The sequence below is a fragment of the Melitaea cinxia genome, chromosome 12, assembly GCF_905220565.1.
Source record: "Melitaea cinxia chromosome 12, ilMelCinx1.1, whole genome shotgun sequence".
NCBI classification, from domain to species: Eukaryota; Metazoa; Arthropoda; class Insecta; order Lepidoptera; family Nymphalidae; genus Melitaea; species Melitaea cinxia.
Window position 1 is genome coordinate 282,146 of NC_059405.1, and position 20,948 is coordinate 303,093.

General features: G+C 43.3%; 1 protein-coding gene across 1 annotated transcript; it reads left to right on the forward strand.

The window, feature by feature from the left end:
- Nucleotides 1-49: 49 nt before the first annotated feature.
- LOC123658607 (cytosol aminopeptidase-like) lies at nt 50-18,168 on the forward strand. Its single transcript, XM_045593977.1, has 12 exons — nt 50-208; nt 711-820; nt 3,433-3,568; nt 5,683-5,810; nt 7,103-7,277; nt 8,290-8,486; nt 8,920-9,022; nt 10,755-10,862; nt 11,126-11,231; nt 12,554-12,703; nt 15,815-15,888; nt 18,001-18,168. The coding sequence occupies exons 1-12, from the start codon at nt 50-52 to the stop codon at nt 18,166-18,168; spliced, it is 1,614 nt and encodes a 537-aa protein (XP_045449933.1).
- Nucleotides 18,169-20,948: the final 2,780 nt, after the last annotated feature.

Below are 20,948 nucleotides of genomic sequence, written 5' to 3' on the forward strand. Positions count from 1 at the left end.
CTAGTTGGCTAAATTTTTATCATGTTTGTGTTTTAGTATATTTTTTATGATGGGTTTTACAAAATTATTGTCGAGTGTAAATCTGGGGAGGGTGAATCCTGGTAGAATTTTAGGGTATTATAGCAGAGCTGCCAGCACTGAGTGTGGAGCTGTATCTGGTAAAGATGTTACAAAAGAAATACAAGACTCCAGTAGTCATGGGAACAAGGTAATTTTTATCATAATTAACCTTAACAAATATTGTATTTTTTTTATGTAACTAAGTCGGCACACAAGCGTACGGCTAACCTGATGGTAAGCAATTACCGTAGTCTATAGAGGCCTGCAACACAAGAAACATCGCAAACGCGTTGCCGACCCCATTCCCAATCCCCCCACCTTACTCACCAGCAGGAACACAATACTGCTAGAAAACAGTATTATTTAGCTGTGGTCTTCTGTAAGGTCGAGGTACTTCCCCAGTCGGCTTCTCCATATTTTGAGCAGGAAATTTCCTGCTGTGCCCTACCTGAGTTAAACTTAACAGTTGTATAATTGTAATTTAATCTTTCAGTATGTTTGTACAGTTAAACTGAGTAATTTTGAGACTTTGTCTAAAAACTATTTCATTAAACTAGTTAAGTAAGATTTTTAATGAATAATGTATACATATTTAGTTCTTATTGTAGAAGAAGATATGGTTAGTACTAATATAAATTGAATATTAACAGAGTGGCCTTGTTTTGGGTGTCTATGAAGAAAAAGATAAATTCGAGCTGACACCCGCCGCTGAAGAAATCAACCAGAAAAGTGGTGGAAAAATCTGCAGATATTTAAATGAGTAAAATTTAATTACATTCTAAAAATGTTTTAATCACGAGTACTATTTTTAAAATGTTTACTAAAATAGTTTGTTTATTAAGTAAACGCTCGAATATTGTTTTCTAATGTTTACGCGAATTTTACTCATTTAATGAAACAACTTTTTTCGGATTTTATCGCGGTTTATTATTAACTTTTGATTCCCGACGTTTCGGATACTTTACAGCAACCATGGTCACGGGAGGACTGAGGTGTCAGACGTCCCAACGTTACAAAGTTATTCGAAACTACCCGACATACATCAATATCTTATTTAGTCCTATCTACGCAGAATGTGCTAATTGAGTCTTTAATCTGTGGTGAATTATGCTTGGTTTTTGATTTAATTATATTAATAATGGGGTCCCAAGCAGGTGGTAATTGCCAGCCATCTTCTCTATTGAAATTTGGATGTTTTTTAATTTCAATAGCCTCACGGATCATCCTTGGTTGGAATTGGTGTTCTTTTGCGAGGATCTGTGGTTTATCGAATCTAATATAATGGCTAGCTGTGTCTAGACTGTGTTCACAGATTGCGGACTTGGTATAGCGACGATGTTTTAAGTCAGCTATATGTTCCTTAACGCGAGTTTTGATAGATCGTTTTGTTTGTCCTATATAAGAGAGACCACAGTCACAATCAAGCTTGTATACTCCTGCATCTTGTAAGGGTATATGACACTTGACAGATGGTAAAAATTGACTTATCGTTTTTGGCGGCTTGAAAAAAGTTTTTATAGAAGCTCACTTTAAGATGAAGCCAATCTTGTCAGTGACCCCTTTCATAAAAGGTAGCACAGCAGGTACTCGTTCGACGGTGGCTGGTTTCACACGTTCACTGCGATGAGGACGCGGTACCCGAAGCTTGTTGTCTCGCAGTACTTGCTTGACATGTTGAAGTTCGGTCTCCAGGTGTCGCTCATCGCAGATCCCTCGTGCTCTCTGAAACAAAGATTGAAATCTTTGTTTCTGCGTAGATAGGACTAAATAAGATATTGATGTATGTCGGGTAGTTTCGAATAACTTTGTAACGTTGGGACGTCTGACACCTCAGTCCTCCCGTGACCATGGTTGCTGTAAAGTATCCGAAACGTCGGGAATCAAAAGTTAATAATAAACCGCGATAAAATCCGAAAAAAGTTGTTTCATTAAACGCTCGAATGTCACAATTTACATTACGATATAATATACATATTTTGTTGCAAGAATTTTTTTTTGTTTTTAAAAATCGAAAAGAGCTATCGGTACTTATATAATAAGGGTCTGTTTCACCGGCCGGCGATAAAAGTTTCAATCAGTTATCCAACGTATAGTAGTATTCCAACCGATAAAATTTTCTTTCGGTTTCACCATCGAACTTCACATTAGGTATCATACAAATAAATAAAGTTGGAGAGTCTGTTTGTAATATGTATCAAAATAACCCCTTTTAACTAAACGCGTATAGATGTATAGATGGTACGTATATCAAAATAACATCTTTTACAATTTTTGTCTGTCTGTTTGTTCCGGCTAATGTCTGAAACGGCTGGACCGATTTTGACAGGACTTTCACTGGCAGATAGCTGATGTAATAAGGAGTAACTTAGGCTACTTTTATTTATGATTTTAAAAATAAGAAAGGTATAAGTATCTTGAGATCATACTCTGGTTGTTTTCCTATTACACAAAAAGCGACGCTGTGTAACGCAGTGTTCGACAAAGCGCTTTCAATCGACAGTCGAAAATTGTTGTACACTTTTAAGCAAGTGACAAATTACTTATGTTAAAAACTTAAAGGATAAAACATATTGTAATGAAATCTTTTCAATGATTTAATGAGATTATGTGCGAGTGATGTTCCCCTATCCGCCACCCGAGGGACGCGCTCAGTATAAGATCCAGCAACCCTACGATAGTTAGTGTGCCTGAGACAACGCTCGCGAACGATCCGAAGCTGAAATTAGCCGATTGTCACTGATTGATTTAACAAATGTCTAATAAAATTGTTTTTCAATTTTTATCAGAGATCTAAGATTATGAAACGAACAATATCGTAACCTTTCAATTTCTTAATGTCAATTAATCTATTGTTATGCAGTGCAATAATGCGGCCTAAACATATCTTTAGGTTTATAATTATAACTAGTTTAGTAGATGAGTATTTTTTAAAAATCTTATGAATAGTTTTTACTGATGACGACACGTTCGCGGACCGGTCAGAGCAACTGACAGTTGCGCTAGCGATCGCGGGTTCGACACTAGTAAGTGACAAAATATTAGGTGGTTTTGATTGAGCGTTTGCGCTTATGCGTTGTTTGCGTTTCCGAAGCCCCGACACAGGATTCGCATCCTGCTAGGGGTAGCTGAGAGTGAAGGGTTACTTTTTTAAATACAAGTTGAATGTTGAATTGAAAACAAATTGTAAAATATGATATACAGAGTAACGACAATTTTTTTTATATACTTATGTACAACACAACTGTATGATACACATTCAACAAAGCATTAAGATAGTTACAAATTGTGTAGTACAATGGTCGGATTCATGGCTATTTAGACGTTTCTTTAGAAAATCCAAGTAAAAAAAAAAAAAGAAAATTTCTTTTCCAGATTGTCGAGTGAACTAAGGCTGGGCAAGGCATTCGTCGTAACAGACGTTGTCCCCGAGTTCGGTCCAGTGGCCATCTCGTGTCTTGGAAAGAAAGATCCAGGGTATAATAAACTAGAGGAATTGGATGAGACAAAGGTATGCATAGTTTATTGTATGGCTTAAAGTACTGCTATTATAGATTAATTAATAATTTGTTGGTAAACAAAAAACAACCAATGTCGTCAATGTCGTCACATCGATATCATCCTAAAATATATCGAGCACCACCTTTCGAATAAAATAGAAATATTAAAATCGGTATATCCAGTAAAAGGCGTATGAGGAAGCACACATAAAAAAAATATAGTCAATGTAGTAGTTATATAGCTAGTGTCCGACCGAAACAGGTTATTTAGCCGAAGAAACAGAAACTCACGTGGATACGTCACGTGGTGGTCTGGCGCGGTTTAAACATTTATTTGCACATATCATAGTTTGTGTTATAATATTCTCAGTGATTCATCATCATCATCATTTCAGCCTATCGCAGTCCACTGCTGAATATAGGCCTCCACAAGTTCGCACCAATAACACCAACAAACTCCTGTGTGTTGCCCACAGTCACCACGCTGGGTAGGCGAGTTTGTGACCGCAGGGCTGGCTTTGTCGCACCGAAAACGCTGCTGTCCGTCTTCGGCCTGTGTATTTCAAAGCCAGCAGTTGGATGGTTATCCCGCCACCGGTCGGCTTTTTAAGTTCCAAGGCGGTAGTGGAACTGTGTTATCCCTTCGTGGCCTCTTACGACACCCACGGGAAGAGACGGGTTGGTTATATTATTTATCACCGTAGCCACACAGCAAAGTTATAACTACTTGAGAATAAGATAAGAAGGTATATTTACTGCTTGAGATCTAAGCCGGCGACGCAGGGGGTGCCTTAGCCCAAAAACGTACGACTATCCGCAAAATTTCGCGGGTTCGAAAGTTTCAGCTCGTTTTGGCCAAAACCGAAACCGAAGTTTCGATCGGTCCTAAGTTATAATACCGTGTCATTGAGTGCGACCACGTGTCACGTGGACCACATCCATACTGTTCGGCAGATTATCCAAAAGACGGAAGAATATAACCAACCGCTGTGTATGGCATTTGTGGACTACGAGAAAGCCTTCGACTCTGTCGAGACCTGGGCTGTCCTGGACTCTCTGCAGAGATGTCATATCGACTGGCGATATATTGAGATACTGAAATCTATGTACGACGCGGCGACGATGACCGTTCATGTTAATGACCAAAGAACAAGACCTATTTCCCTCCGGCGTGGGGTAAGACAAGGGGATGTAATATCACCGAAACTGTTTACCACTGCACTAGAGGATGTTTTTAAGACCTTGGATTGGGGGGAACGAGGCATCAACGTCAACGGTGAATTCATCTCTCACCTTCGTTTCGCCGACGATATTGTCATCTTTGCGGAGACGCTGGATGAGTTTCGCCAAATGCTGGCCGGCCTAAACGAGTCCTCCCGACGTGTCGGTTTCTGTATGAACTTGGATAAGACGAAAGTTATGTTTAACAACCAAGTCATACCGATACCGGTATCGGTCGATGGTACCCTTCTCGAAGTTGTTCAGGATTATATTTACCTAGGCCATACTATCCAACTAGGCCGCAACAACTTCGAGAAGGAGGCCGATAGGAGGATTCGGTTGGGCTAGGCGGCGTTTGGCAGACTCCGTCGAGTCTTCACTTCGAAGATTCCGCAATGCTTGAAGACAAAAGTTTTCGAGCAATGCGTCCTGCCTGTGTTAACATACGGAGCCGAGACGTGGACACTGACGAAGGGACTGGTCCACAAGTTTAAAGTCGCTCAACGTGCAATGGAACGGGCTATACTTGGGGTCTCTCTCAAAGACAGGACTCTCTCAAGGACATTAGAAATGACACTATCCGCGAGAGAACGAAATTAACCGACATAGCCCACAGAATTAGCAAGTTGAAGTGGCGGTGGGCTGGTCATCTGTGTCGCAGGATCGATGGCCGTTGGAGTAGACGGGTCCTAGAGTGGAGACCGCGTCTTGGCAGACGCAGTGTGGGACGTCCTCCGGCCCGTTGGACCGACAATCTACGTAAGATTGCCGGTGTAGGCTGGATGAGGATTGCGGAAGACCGGGATGTGTGGCGCGAACTTGGGGAGGCCTATGTCTAGCAATGGACTGCGATAGGCTGAAGTGTGTCATTGAGTGCGAGTACCAGGGTATAAGTAACGTGTAGGAGAACGTGCGAGTGATGGTCGGCGCGGGAGTGTGCGCGCTGAGCGAGCGCGGGGTGGCGCGCGTGGCCGTGGACGCGGCGCGGGAGCCGCACGCCGCGTCGGAGGCCGCGGCGCTGGCCGCCTGGAGGTGAGGACTGGCTCTGGCTCATTTCGAAATCTAATATTTATTTTCATTTTGTGGAGCTCGATATTTATATATATTCTTATACATAAAAACCTCGTATCACAATGACAACACTCCTTACAATACTCCTCCGAAACCGATTTTTATGAAATTTTGTGTGCATATCGGGTAAGTCTGAGAATCGGCCAAAATTTATTTTTCATACCCCTAAGTTTAGGGGGGGGGGGGATTAAGGGAGTTAATAACATATATGGCAAAACAACGTTTGTGACGTCAGCTAGTATAGGTATAATAAAAACAACCATGTTAATGTAAAATCTTAAATATTGCTGTAATATACAAATAGGTTCTAAAAGCTTTTTTGAATCGTCATTTTACAAATTACGTATCTTAATTAATATAATAGTGAAGTTATCGCCGATTCGAAATGCAGATTCTGCAGAGAAAAATCGGCAAAATGTCTGTTGATGATCTTTAAAAAAACTGTTTTTAGTTTTTATTATTTGTCTGCCACGCTGACCTTTAACTGAACCTTTAACTGAGGTAGGGCACAGCAGGAATTTCCTGCTCAAAATATGGAGCAGCCCGACTGGGGTAGTACCTCGACCTTTCAGAAGATCACAGCAAAATAATACTGTTTTCAAGCAGTATTATGTTCCTGTTGGTGAGTAAGGTGACCAGAGCTCCTGGGGGGATTGGGTCGGCAACGCGCTTGCGATGCTTCTGGTGTTGCAGGTGTCTATAAGCTACGGTAATCGCTTACCATCAGGTGAGCCTTTCGCTTGTTTGCCGACCTAGTGACATAAAAAAAAAAATTGAGGAGCCTATAACAACCATTTGTATAGGCGTGTTTGCCGTGGATTGGGTGTTTGTGCTTGTGTACTGTGTGTCCCGATTTACATTTTTCTGTGGTTTTGCGTGTGAGATTTTTTCTTAGATTTAGTTTATTACTATTTTTATAATTATCGTTAGAGTTAGAGCTGGGGTTTAGAATGGGGTTTTCTGTATTTTACTTAGAATGGCGTAAAGAACACGTTCTTAATTTTTGTCCTTTCTGGACGTCCAGGACATGGTTGTAACTTGTAAAAAGCGCGTTTGACTAGGATACTTCATACATTATTTGTGTTTAAATTTAGTAAAAAGTTTCTTGGGGTTTCTCGTATTGAAAATCTACTAAAATTTTCTATTTTTTTTTAATTAGCTATCGAAGAGAATGATTAAATAAAATAGATATTTTTATAAGCTTTGTAAAATATAGCACGATTCAACCACCGAGTTTGATCATGTGTCGTTAGATTTGAAGAGTTCAAATCTTCCGGTGACAAACACGAAGAGATCCAATTGTCCCTGTACGGTTCAGAGGGTAAAGAGGAGTGGGACAAGGGTTCGGTGTACGGGCAAGCCCAGAACTGGGCGCGCTACTTGTCCGACATGCCCGCTAACAAAATGACACCAGTGGACTTTGCCCAGGTATAACGTAAATTTAATATTTAAACATATTATTTTGTTTTTGAAGTAAACCTTCTTAACGCACGCTTGTCTTGTGGAGTAAGCTGGTGAACGTGTGATCAGAGCGTGACGAAAAAAGTGATCGGGTGAGGCGAAAGGAAGTTGAGCGGAAGAGGTTGGGGGATCGATTGTGCAAGATAATTGCCCCAATATAAATAAAATAAAAAAGCCTTTTATTTCCTGCATTACAGTAAATACTAACAATTTAAACAGTGTGCATGCAAAATTAATTTTAGACAATTTTATAAAAAATGTATTTTAATTTTTTTTAATAAATTATGTGAATATTCTAAATTGAATTTTGGATGTATATGTACAATAGCAAGAACCCCTCTCAACGGAGGGTAAAGGCCTCCTCTAGAGATGACCAATGTTCTCTATACTCTGCTACTTGCATCCAGTGGGTACCAGCTATTTTTGTAACGTCATCTGCCCAGCGTGCAATTGGTCTACCCCTTTTTCCTTGGCCCGATGGTCCCAACCATGATGTCTTTTTGGTCCAGCGACTCTCAGTAAGTCTGGATACATGTCAGAGTAACTGAGAGCATCGATGACTTTGGTTTTCTGTCTTAGGGCATTGTGGCGGATTTTTGGGATCTTCCTAATCTTCATAATGCTTCTTTCCATACTTCTTTGACTTGTTATGATCATATTTTTTATTTTCCTAGTAAATTTCCAGGTTTGACAGGCGTATGTTAGTGAATAGTAGGCAGTTGTTCATGACTCTTCTTTTCAAATTGCCCCAATATCGTTAACTCGTTATTTTGGCGTGGATTTAGGCCACACCTAGACACTCTGTGCCCTCTGGAGGTTTCGATGATTGTGCATGATAATTACCCCCGTATAATACTCATTCTTGTAACGTCCGTGGGTGCAGATCTCACTGGACACTCTGGACCCTCTATGCGTGACGTCGATTATGCACGATCATTGCCATGTATAATACTCATTCTTGCGACACATATGGGCTTAGGCCGCACTGGACACGCTGTGCCCTCTGGGGGTGACGGTGACAGTGCACGAGCGCGAGTGGCTGGAGGCGCAGCGCATGCGCGGTGTGCTGGGCGTGGCCGCCGCGTCCTGCGAGGAGCCGCTGTTGCTGGAGTGCGCGTGGCGCGGCGCCAGCCACTCGCCCGTCCTACTCGCCGCTGACGGGATCACGTACGACAGGTATGTAACATTTAAAATCAACGGCTTCTTTGCTTTTCTTTTTAATAGCGTTATGGTAACCAGATAATTTTTAGCTAGGATGATCGCATAGCTCGTAAAGTAAGTTACTTAATTTTTTCTTAAAACATTGGATTTGGATAGGACAATCTTCTAGTTCGAGTAAGTAAAGATGAAATTCCCTTGTGTTTTTTTTATGGCTCGAAATTCCTGCCTTTAACGCCAATCTGATTGTGAATGCAACACCTGGTAATGATTGTTACTCGCGATAGTAAGACCACAAACAATATAAGTTCCAAACCTACTTTTAAATGGACAACACTAAGTCAATTATTCAGTAGTTGTGCATTTACGCATTTTTATCTTTTCCGTTCAAACAAGGGTCTCTATTAAATCTTTTATATTCAATTTTGCAAAAGAATGTCTAACATTCTAGTGGCGGGCTATGTCTACGATCCGCACACAAGCTGCGCGGATCGCGCGGCGCGGCGGGCGCGGCCGTCGTGCTCGCCGCCATCAGGGCACTCGCACAATTGAAGGTCAGTACTTTAACTTAACGTCAACGTTTGTATAAAATCACTTGTGATTCTTTCCAACTAAAATTCACTTAGTATTTGGTACGAGAAATTTTTAAGGTATTTTTTTTTTTTTTTTTTTTATAAATAAAGTTATGTCCACAGGCTTAAAGTGCCCATGCTTTTGTTATTCCGATTTTTAATTTTATTACTGATCGTTTACTTGTTACACTACTGCAGCTTACATTAAGAGACCTAATTATTCTATCTTAGTATCCCTAATGCAGACGTGAGTCCACCGACCAAAATTATGCTAAACTTAATTGATATCTTACATGCAAAAAGACATAGAATTATATTGCGCCTTACTTTAATTATTGTTGTCACTATTATAATAATTATTATTATCTATGTTTATATATAAACATACTTGCTATCTATAATATATGTACACTTATTGTCTAGCTAACGTATATGTACACTTATGGCCTACTTGGCCTACTTACAATATACACTTAACCTATGTTATTATTAGTATTTTTTTTTTTTTTTTTTTTACTTACTCCTAAGTTTTTTCCTTACATTAAATTACAATTTATTCCTACAAATAAGGTGTGCTACAATGTTAACATTTCGAGCACACCCTCAATGACGGCGGCATCCCTGTGGTGAATCGCCATCCTGAGGCTGTGCTCGAGGATGTCTTTTTCAGAAGTTTCCGCTGCCTTCGCCACAAAGCGACCAATTGCGTCGTCACGATCGTCGGTGTAATAGACACAGGTGTTGGTGTGCCTAGTCACCGCGACTACAGCGTGCGAGACGCTGTCGTGAATCTTGAGCCTCCTTGTCTTCGTCTGGAGGACAATGACGTCCTCATAGGTCTGGCCCTGCGCCTCATGGATGGTTAAGACGCGCGATCCCTCACCGGACCCGTATCCCTGGTCAGTCAGCAATCTCTTCTCCTCTTGCGTAAAGACCAGGTACAAGGTCCGGTCCCTTCCTACAGGAATGCGCGCGCCCGTGAGGCTCTCCACTCGCAAAGATCGGATCTTTGTGCTTGAGCTGTACACGGTCTTGTAAACCTCACTGATGGCAAAGGCGACGTCTTTGGGGTTACGATGCGTGCATGACAATTCACATGAGATGGTTGTTAACAGGCTTGGTCTGTGGTATCGCATTTCGAACAGGTTGTCCCTGTCGATGTACGGCAGCTGATTTATATCTCCAATGAGGACTACCTTCTCTGCTCCCGATAGTCGGGCGGCCATTACTATGGCTCCGAAATGGTTCATGAGGGCTTCGTCCACCGTTAGGCGTTTGATTTTTGAGCCCTCACGGAAACCATTTACCAGCACGGATGCCATAGTGCGCACCTTTTGCTTGGCCTTGTTGCCATAGCGGTGCGCCAGTTTTTCCTTTAGGTCTTTGGCCGCCTCGACTGTGGTCGTAATTACGACCTCCGTGTCCTCATCGAAGTCCCTGACTATGCGAGTTGTCTTACCGCATCCCGGTACACCGTTTATCCACTCCAGCGATGGTAGCCCCCAGGTCACGGACGGTAAACCGGCTTCCCGGTCGCCCGAGATGGTTTTCGCATCCGCATTTTTAAGGTATTTGCATGGTACGGTATTAGTGATCGATTTCGTTTATAACTTGTTATGTTAGTTAAGTAATCAATACACACATAATTATTTTATATGAGTTAAACATCAAGTAATGATAGTGTAAGAGATCGCTAGTAAGTTGATGTCCGCAGGTTCCGCTACACGTGCGAGCAGTGATCCCGCTGTGCGAGCAGCTCGTGAGCGGGCGCTGTCTCAAGCCGGGCGACGTGCTGCCTGCGCTCAACGGGCTGCACGTGCAGGTAAACACACACCGACACACCGACGACACATCGACACACTGGCACACCGATACACCGACACATCGGCACACCGGCACACTGGCACAACGGCACACCGGCACACCGGCACACCGGCACACCGACACACTGGCACACCGACACACCGGCACATCGACACACCGGCACACCGACACACCGCCACACCGACACACCGCCACACACACCACACGCCACACAGACACACGCCAAAATGAAGAATTTCAGAAGAAATTTTGTAATGACAGGTGGAAGACACTGACCTGGAGAGTCAGCTTTTATTGGCCGACGCGCTAGTGTACGGGCAGACCGTGTACAAGCCGTCCTTGGTCGTCGACGTCGCTTGTCTCACGCGTACGTACCGACAGAAAATATGTTTTATTGAGAATTTGTTGTCGTTTAGAAAATATATTTACTTTGTTAGAGCATATAGTTTTATGAATGTAGAAATGACTTTACATATTCCTGATAACTTTTAACTTTCATGGTCATTAAAGTCTTCCCTAAAATGTGTTTGTTAATAAGCGTGACGAATAAGCGTGACGAGATACGAGATGAGAGGAGGTCTGAGTTTCCTCAGTGTGACGTTCACACTCCTTAAATATTTTTTCATAACATTTCTTATTTTTTTTAAATGACGATAGAAAGTCATCACGTATACGTTCCGTGTTCACCCTTGAATAGTCTTTGTCGAAAACAACTTTCTTCTTGGCCAAATACCGTCGTTTTTTCTTCAAATTGTTATTGAATCGATTCAAGAAGTTGGCATAATACTCTCCATTGATTGCCCTTTCCCTTTAAATGTAATGAACGGGGATTAAACTGCATACGTCTTAAAAAATAGTCGCTAAGACTTTATTGGCTACTAACGGTTTCTGGTGAGTTATGGTAAATTCACTAACATATACCAGATACTTCATCTAAGTTTTCACTCAAGTGTGTTTGTGACACCCATCTTGCGGATATAGCTCCTTCGTACACACATGGTCATTCAAAATCGAAACCAATCAATCATACAATATGCCTATCCCTATGGCTTCTGCAATCTTCCACTTTTCCAATCTCCGTTCAGCCAACATCATATAATACTTCATCTAAGTTTTCACTCAAGTATGTTTGTGACACCCAACTTGCGGATAGCTCTCTCGTACATACGTGATCATTCAAAATCGAAACCAGTGAATCATACATTATGCCTATCCCTATGGCTTCTGCAATCTTCCACTTTTCCAATCTCCGTTCAGCCAACATCATCATTACAGCCTATACCGTCCACTGCTGGACATAGGCCTCCACAAGTTTACGCCAAAAATAACGTGAACTCATGTGTTTTGCCCATAGTCACCACGCTGGGCAGGCGGGTTGGTGACCGCAGTACTGGCTTTGTCGCACCGAAGACGCTGCTACCCGTCTTCGGCCTGTGTATTTCAAAGCCAGCAGTTGGATGGTTATCCCGCCATATCGGTCGGCTTTTTAAGTCAACATCATATACTGTAAATTTTTTTCTTTTCCAAAATGTTACAGAAGGTAACTGACAGGTGCAGGTTGACACGGGAAGTTCAAAAAGTCACGGACTTATTGACCCACCCTCGTATCATTCCGAAAAATGTATTAATTCTTTATGTTTTTTTTATACATACGAAGTACATTTGGAGATAAATGAAGTGACATTCCAGAGGGCGTGCCGGCAGCGACGGGCGGCGGCGCGGCGGCGGTCGTCGGGAACAGCGCGCGGGCCTGGGGCGCGCTGGCGGCGGCGGGCGCGCGGGAGGGCGACCGGCCCTGGCGCCTGCCGCTGTGGGAGTACTACCGCCGGCAGCTGGTCGGTGAGCACACTCGCACCGTTACACGCCACGTAGCACACCGCTGGCCAACAGGCGACCGGCCCTGGCGCCTGCCGCTGTGGGAGTACTACCGCCGGCAGCTGGTCGGTGAGCACACTCGCACCGTTACACGCCACGTAGCACACCGCTGGCCAACAGGCGACCGGCCCTGGCGCCTGCCGCTGTGGGAGTACTACCGCCGGCAGCTGGTCGGTGAGCACACTCGCACCGTTACACGCCACGTAGCACACCGCTGGCCAACAGGCGACCGGCCCTGGCGCCTGCCGCTGTGGGAGTACTACCGCCGGCAGCTGGTCGGTGAGCACACTCGCACCGTTACACGCCACGTAGCACACCGCTGGCCAACAGGCGACCGGCCCTGGCGCCTGCCGCTGTGGGAGTACTACCGCCGGCAGCTGGTCGGTGAGCACACTCGCACCGTTACACGCCACGTAGCACACCGCTGGCCAACAGGCGACCGGCCCTGGCGCCTGCCGCTGTGGGAGTACTACCGCCGGCAGCTGGTCGGTGAGCACACTCGCACCGTTACACGCCACGTAGCACACCGCTGGCCAACAGGCGACCGGCCCTGGCGCCTGCCGCTGTGGGAGTACTACCGCCGGCAGCTGGTCGGTGAGCACACTCGCACCGTTACACGCCACGTAGCACACCGCTGGCCAACAGGCGACCGGCCCTGGCGCCTGCCGCTGTGGGAGTACTACCGCCGGCAGCTGGTCGGTGAGCACACTCGCACCGTTACACGCCACGTAGCACACCGCTGGCCAACAGGCGACCGGCCCTGGCGCCTGCCGCTGTGGGAGTACTACCGCCGGCAGCTGGTCGGTGAGCACACTCGCACCGTTACACGCCACGTAGCACACCGCTGGCCAACAGGCGACCGGCCCTGGCCCCTGCCGCTGTGGGAGTACTACCGCCGGCAGCTGGTCGGTGAGCACACTCGCACCGTTACACGCCACGTAGCACACCGCTGGCCAACAGGCGACCGGCCCTGACGCCTGCCGCTGTGGGAGTACTACCGCCGGCAGCTGGTCGGTGAGCACACTCGCACCGTTACACGCCACGTAGCACACCGCTGGCCAACAGGCGACCGGCCCTGGCGCCTGCCGCTGTGGGAGTACTACCGCCGGCAGCTGGTCGGTGAGCACACTCGCACCGTTACACGCCACGTAGCACACCGCTGGCCAACAGGCGACCGGCCCTGGCGCCTGCCGCTGTGGGAGTACTACCGCCGGCAGCTGGTCGGTGAGCACACTCGCACCGTTACACGCCACGTAGCACACCGCTGGCCAACAGGCGACCGGCCCTGGCGCCTGCCGCTGTGGGAGTACTACCGCCGGCAGCTGGTCGGTGAGCACACTCGCACCGTTACACGCCACGTAGCACACCGCTGGCCAACAGGCGACCGGCCCTGGCGCCTGCCGCTGTGGGAGTACTACCGCCGGCAGCTGGTCGGTGAGCACACTCGCACCGTTACACGCCACGTAGCACACCGCTGGCCAACAGGCGACCGGCCCTGGCGCCTGCCGCTGTGGGAGTACTACCGCCGGCAGCTGGTCGGTGAGCACACTCGCACCGTTACACGCCACGTAGCACACCGCTGGCCAACAGGCGACCGGCCCTGGCGCCTGCCGCTGTGGGAGTACTACCGCCGGCAGCTGGTCGGTGAGCACACTCGCACCGTTACACGCCACGTAGCACACCGCTGGCCAACAGGCGACCGGCCCTGGCGCCTGCCGCTGTGGGAGTACTACCGCCGGCAGCTGGTCGGTGAGCACACTCGCACCGTTACACGCCACGTAGCACACCGCTGGCCAACAGGCGACCGGCCCTGGCGCCTGCCGCTGTGGGAGTACTACCGCCGGCAGCTGGTCGGTGAGCACACTCGCACCGTTACACGCCACGTAGCACACCGCTGGCCAACAGGCGACCGGCCCTGGCGCCTGCCGCTGTGGGAGTACTACCGCCGGCAGCTGGTCGGTGAGCACACTCGCACCGTTACACGCCACGTAGCACACCGCTGGCCAACAGGCGACCGGCCCTGGCGCCTGCCGCTGTGGGAGTACTACCGCCGGCAGCTGGTCGGTGAGCACACTCGCACCGTTACACGCCACGTAGCACACCGCTGGCCAACAGGCGACCGGCCCTGGCGCCTGCCGCTGTGGGAGTACTACCGCCGGCAGCTGGTCGGTGAGCACACTCACAATCTCCAATCACGATATTGCAGTCTGTCACTGCCTCATCTCCTTCAAACACCATCACTTTCGTCTTCTTTACATTCATCTTCATTCACTTTTTTACAAAAACTTCACTCATAGCAGTTACCATCTCCTGCAACTCCTCGACCAAAGACGCAAGTAATACGTGGTCATCAGTATAGAGAAGACATTTGACGAGTAACTCATTCACTATAAACCTACTTTCAGTCTCTTTTAAATCTGTCAAACAATTGTCCATGAACATGACAGAAATTAAATTGAGACTGTTATCTCAACTGCACCGATCAATCAATCTCCTACGTGTGTTCTCCACTCTACGTGACATTGGCGGAATCAACCGTGCTTCTCTGGCACAACTGAAAGCCATTAAACCAATCAATCAGAACAATCAGACAGAACTGCCACGGTGACGCTACACATCCGTCTTAACACCTTTTTCGATATTAAACCTTTCAGTGTATGCCCCGTTTTATATTTGTACTTGTGTATCGGTCTCGAGTCGGTTATGAGAATTTGCTCAGCATGTCTCCATGTTTTTATGCGCTTTATGAGATATTTTTCATACGGTATCGTTACTCATAGTAGGGAACATATACGCCAACCCGCAGTGGAGCAGTATGGTGGACCATGGATTAGCTCCAATCCTTCTCGTACGTAGAGAAAAAGGCCAATGCCTAGCTGAGGGATGTCAGACTGAATCGTATTGTTAGATTGACTAAGTTTAAAAACTTTTAAGAAAGACTTTGTAAGGAAATTGACTCATTTCGATAGATATTATAAAACGTATGGCTAACAAGCCCGTGGTGGAGTGGGGTAACGCTAGTTTTATATAAACATGTTTTATTGTATTACAAATCTATATTTCATAATATTCCAGATGACCCAGCCGTGGACTTGAGGAACAAAGGCTCAGGGACTGCTACTATCTGTAAAGGAGCGGCCTTTCTGAGGGTGAATATATATCCTTGTTGTATATGTACTAAATAGCCTCCGTGCTACCTTTATGCCAACTATTTTAATACTTAGATTTATACAACTTACTTCATGTGATATTTCATACCCATAATGTGATATTTATGGAGGAAGGGCTTAGCACGAAATGCTTTGCTCAAAATTTGCAGCAGCCAGACTAAGGAACTAGGTACCTGAAGATTACAGAAGATCACAGCTAAATAATATTGATTTCAAGTAGTTGTTACTGTGGTAAGATAGCCAGTGTTCCTTGGAAGAGTAAAGGCTCGGGGTCGATAATGCGCCACGGTCCTGGTGTTGCAGGCGTGAAAAAAATACCCTATGGAAAAAATGTCATGAAAATACAGATGTTTGTCATTGTCTGGGTGTTTGTGCAGTCCTTGTGGGTCTCCTCACCACGTCTCGGAGAGCACGATAAGCTGTCGGTTCCAGTTATTATCGTATACACGTGAAAGCGATCGTTACTCGTAGTAGGGAATATATCCTGCTTTAAATTTGGAGTAGGGGCCATCATTGAATTTACATAAGCAAAAAAGCGCTTTTGCCGTTCTGTAAAATTTATTATATTACTAAGGCAAGTTCTAACTATCTACCTATTAATTTGATGAGAGGTTCTACGGTCAAACCGAAATAAAGCGTGGTATGTTAGACACTGCAATAATTTGTTTAACAAATCATACTTTAATCGGCAAGTGATGAAACAGCCCTAAAACAAAGAGCAACATGGAGGGGAGTAGCCATAGCGTTTTTTACCGATACAAAACTGTCTGCCATTTTTTGCGGGGGAAATCACATACACGCACATTTTATCTAATTCCCACACAAAAATAATCGTCTGTCACTACGAAACTCACACATACTAAATTAAAAACACATTTACATTTTTCACACACATAGATACATTCTGTATCATTACAGTATAATGACACGCCGCAACTACACTGACAAGTTGCTTACAGCCGTGGTTGTGACAACTGTCGATACGCATTACCGATTAATTCAACTACTCGGTTAGGAAAATTAGGTTTTTAAAGTGATACAAAGGTAAGGTGTTATTATAAAGATGGACTATATTTGTTGTGTACTACAATAATTATAATGTCAAAAATAAACTAAATGTTTATATCATTTTAAAAACAAGGTTTTTAAAATGGACAAGATTTCTATAAATATGACGAATACATGTTTGTGGGTTTTGTTTTTTCATTAAGAAAGAAATGCTTGTGCCAGTAATTTTTCCATTCTTAATTTGGCAGTTCCACACTTGAAATCAGAGGTATTGAAATGATTTGTGCAAATAAGATTAGTCTGTTATTACAATTTTTTTCCATGTATGCATTAAATTTGGATCTTTAGGAAACCTGCAAAAATTATAAAACATTGTGATCGAAGTTCACACTAAGTAATTCTAGTAAAATATGTTAATACTCTTAAGGATTGTATTATATTTAATTTAATGCAATTTTATTATAAAACTATATGTATTAAAATTAAGCCCACAATATTATATTATAAATAAATCAGAATTTCAAATATTATGCTTTTCTCCTTCTTTGCCTTTGCCGTTTTTATCGATAACTATCTACAAACAAACCGGTAACAACACTATCGCTCTGCGACAGCACCTTTCTGGGAAATAGACTCGGATCAGTCGCTCGACCGATCCGCATATTGTATGAGGGCGAGCGGTCTGTGTTGGTAAACAAACACGACCGATAATATTTGTAATCTTTAAGTTTAAAAAAATTTAAAAGAAGTATACAGTAATAATGTGATTAAAAAAGACTTAGGTACATATGAAAGGAAACGCCATCTTTTAGTAAATTTGACGTGGGAGATCTCTTTTTGCAGCAAAAAACAGAACAATTCGGCATTTTTTGAAGGACGTTGATTCAATCGCGCAACTACATTTAGTCTAGTGATCAGTGCGGCTACAACTAGTTTTATTGTACGCGTAGGACCATTTGGACTTATACCTTGACAGAGGGGAACGCCTGTGCATGGCTACACCCCTACGTGTTGCTCTATGCCCTAAAATTAATCATTATTATTTAATTTAATTTAAAAATAATTGTCATCAATTTCCGCCAGCACTTCGTGTGCGGCGACTGGCTGCACATCGACACGTCGGGCGTGCGGCGCGGTGGGGCCGCCTACCTGCGCGCCGAACGCGCTTCCGGCCGGCCAACGCGCACCCTCGCCGCCTTCCTGGAGGACGCCGCCGCGGCCGCGCCGGGGAGCGGGACGGCACAGCAATGAGCTCAACTGAATGTCGACAGGCTTGCCGACAAACCAAAAACACTCCTCTCATTTACGGTTGCCCGGCGTCCGGATAAAGCCCGACAGGCTTTTTGAACGTGTCCGGAAGAATTAAACGTTGTCCGTCTTTTTAATTTTGACCAGTCACCTCGTATTCCCGAAGCGCAATTAGCGAGTGAGCTTAATTTTTTTCGTATACGACATACTAAGACACAAAATCCTTTTGGGTATAATTAATGGCCCAAATGTTCAAACTGGCCGAATAGACAGAATTGACTACCAGTTTTGACGATCTGGCAACCCTAAACTCATTTGCCGATAATAAAGCCCAACATTTCACAAAAGTACGAGATTATTTCTAAATTAAACGAAATAAAATAATGTAATAATTGACATTTTTTTTTTGTAGATAATATATACCTGTTAAACATTCATAAAAATTGGTATTTTAGCACCATTATAAAATTAATTGTTTTTTTTTTTAATTGTCTATGTAGGATCCTTTTTTAACGCGCAGTCGACGTGCGTTTGATTTTGTTCACAAACCCGATAACACTGTTTACGTTATTTTATTTTGTATCACTAAACTACTGTAGTACTATTTCAACATTATTGCTAAATTTCTATGATTTAGACGTGTTTAAAAACTATTTGCAGTATAAAAATAGTTTACCATCTCAATAATAAAAATAATAATTAATTAAATCAAACTATCTCAACATCCCAATTTCACAGCACATAATGTAAACACTACAATACATAAAGCTTTTAAAATGCCGTTGTTACATTTTTGTTTAATTTATTGTATTGTATACCTACTTTAGTAAAATTATTGTTAATAATTTTATTTGTGATGGAATAAACTAAATAAAAACTGAAAGGACCAGTTGTTATAACTTCATTGCATAAAAATTTAAACGCAAAATTTATACCTATTTATAGTTGTAAGGCGATATGTGTAATCACTCGTCATACCAGTTGAAAATGCTCGAGGTCGTTCATTTACTATTATTCTGAAAAATTACATCACGCAATTTTTTTAATACTGAACGTGACTAGATGTGTGTACATAATGAACTTAAAGATTACAAATTAATTTATCAGAATGCGGGATCTAATGTTCAAAAATAATCAAATCCGCTTTTACGACATTTTAAAGTAAATTCGTGTATAACTTGGCTGTGTGGTTACCGCAGTAAAGAATATAGCCATCCCCTCTCTACCCGTGGGTGTCGTAAGAGGCCACTAAGGGATAACAGTTTCACTACCACCTTGGAACTTAAAAAACCGACCGATGGCGGGATTACCATCCAACTGCTGGCTTTGAAATACACAGGCCGAAGACGGGCAGCAGCGTCTTCGGCGCAACAAAGCCAGGCCTGCGGTCACCAACCCGTCTGCCCAGCGTGGTGACTGGGCAAAATACGTGAGTTAACGCCATTTTTGGCGCGAACTTGTGGAGGCCTATGTCCAGCAGTGGACTGCGATAGGCTGAAATGATGATGATGATGACGATGATGAACAACGGAGAATATTATAACACAAACTATGTTATGATATGTGCAAATAAATTTTTGAAGGTTTTTTTTTTTCTTGGCCGCAATTTTGATTTTGATTTGGGCTTCGGCTAAAAAACCTGTTTCGGTCGGACACTAGCTATATAACTACGTTGACTATATTTTTTTGTGTGCTTCCTCATACGCCTTTTACTAGATATACCGATTTTAATAATTCTATTTTATTCGAAAGTTGGTGCTCGATATATTTGCCTATTATTAAATAGGGACAAACTTAGTTATTTTAAAGAATTTACGTTATATTAATGATTTGGTTTGAAAGGATTAATAATTTTCAAGATACAAAAAATTCAAATTACAAGAAAAAAATTGGTATGGTACTAATTTACATAAGTAATTAAAAAAATAATTGTGTTTTTAACATCGACGAGTAATACAACGTCGACGACGATCGACGAGTAATACAACGTCGACGACGATCGACGAAAGTTTTTAATTTTTTCGTTCAAAACTTGAAAAATTCATGTCTGCCTATATTTTATAGCAACACCTGGTTAATTTCCATTTAAGCTGGTTAAGTACGAGCTTACTTTATCGTTAGAACCACTCTATCTTCGTCTCGTAACTTGAAATACCAATTTATCACCCCTATAACAAACATCTCATACAATGTTCCCTTATCTTGATAAATTAAAATAAACGTTAGCAATCATTAATTGAAAAAAAAGGAAAAAACAGCAGTGCCAACATAAGAAGTTAATTTAAGTCTTCTCTGGATGGATAGGAGATATATTTTTTGAGACGAAGGTGCATGTTATTCAGTCACCAGAATACTATGTACTTTGTATGCTACAGTATGCATTTCAGGGTTAAATGTTAATTTAATTTCTCGAGAGCAAAACCAGTCATCAAATATTTGTATAAAACCTTATCTCTACATGAGCTATATCATAAGATTTTTTAGACTGTCTTGCCTAGCAAACTTAATCACAGTTTATATTGTATGTTTGTAATATATCAATAAGTAGGACGATTGTACAAAAATTAAGCATTTACAAATGTTTTTACACCTAGTTTTAACTACATATTAGCTATCGTAAATTAAACTAACTCAAATAATGTAAAATAGAGTATATTTAAACAGTATTAAGCATTTTTAGTGTTGTAATATTAAATTTAATTCCGTTACGATTTAATGTTAATTAACTTATCTTTTGGGACAAGATAGGATGTTGTATAGGTATAGGAAATAAAACACCGATC

Bases quoted from the DNA above. Each gene is read 5' to 3' on its own strand.
- LOC123658607 (XM_045593977.1), top strand. From the start codon at position 50: ATGGGTTTTACAAAATTATTGTCGAGTGTAAATCTGGGGAGGGTGAAT. The intron at 5,811-7,102 runs GTGAGGACTGGC...ATGTGTCGTTAG, and splicing joins GCGGCGCTGGCCGCCTGGAG to ATTTGAAGAGTTCAAATCTT. The intron at 12,704-15,814 runs GTGAGCACACTC...ATAATATTCCAG, and splicing joins CTACCGCCGGCAGCTGGTCG to ATGACCCAGCCGTGGACTTG.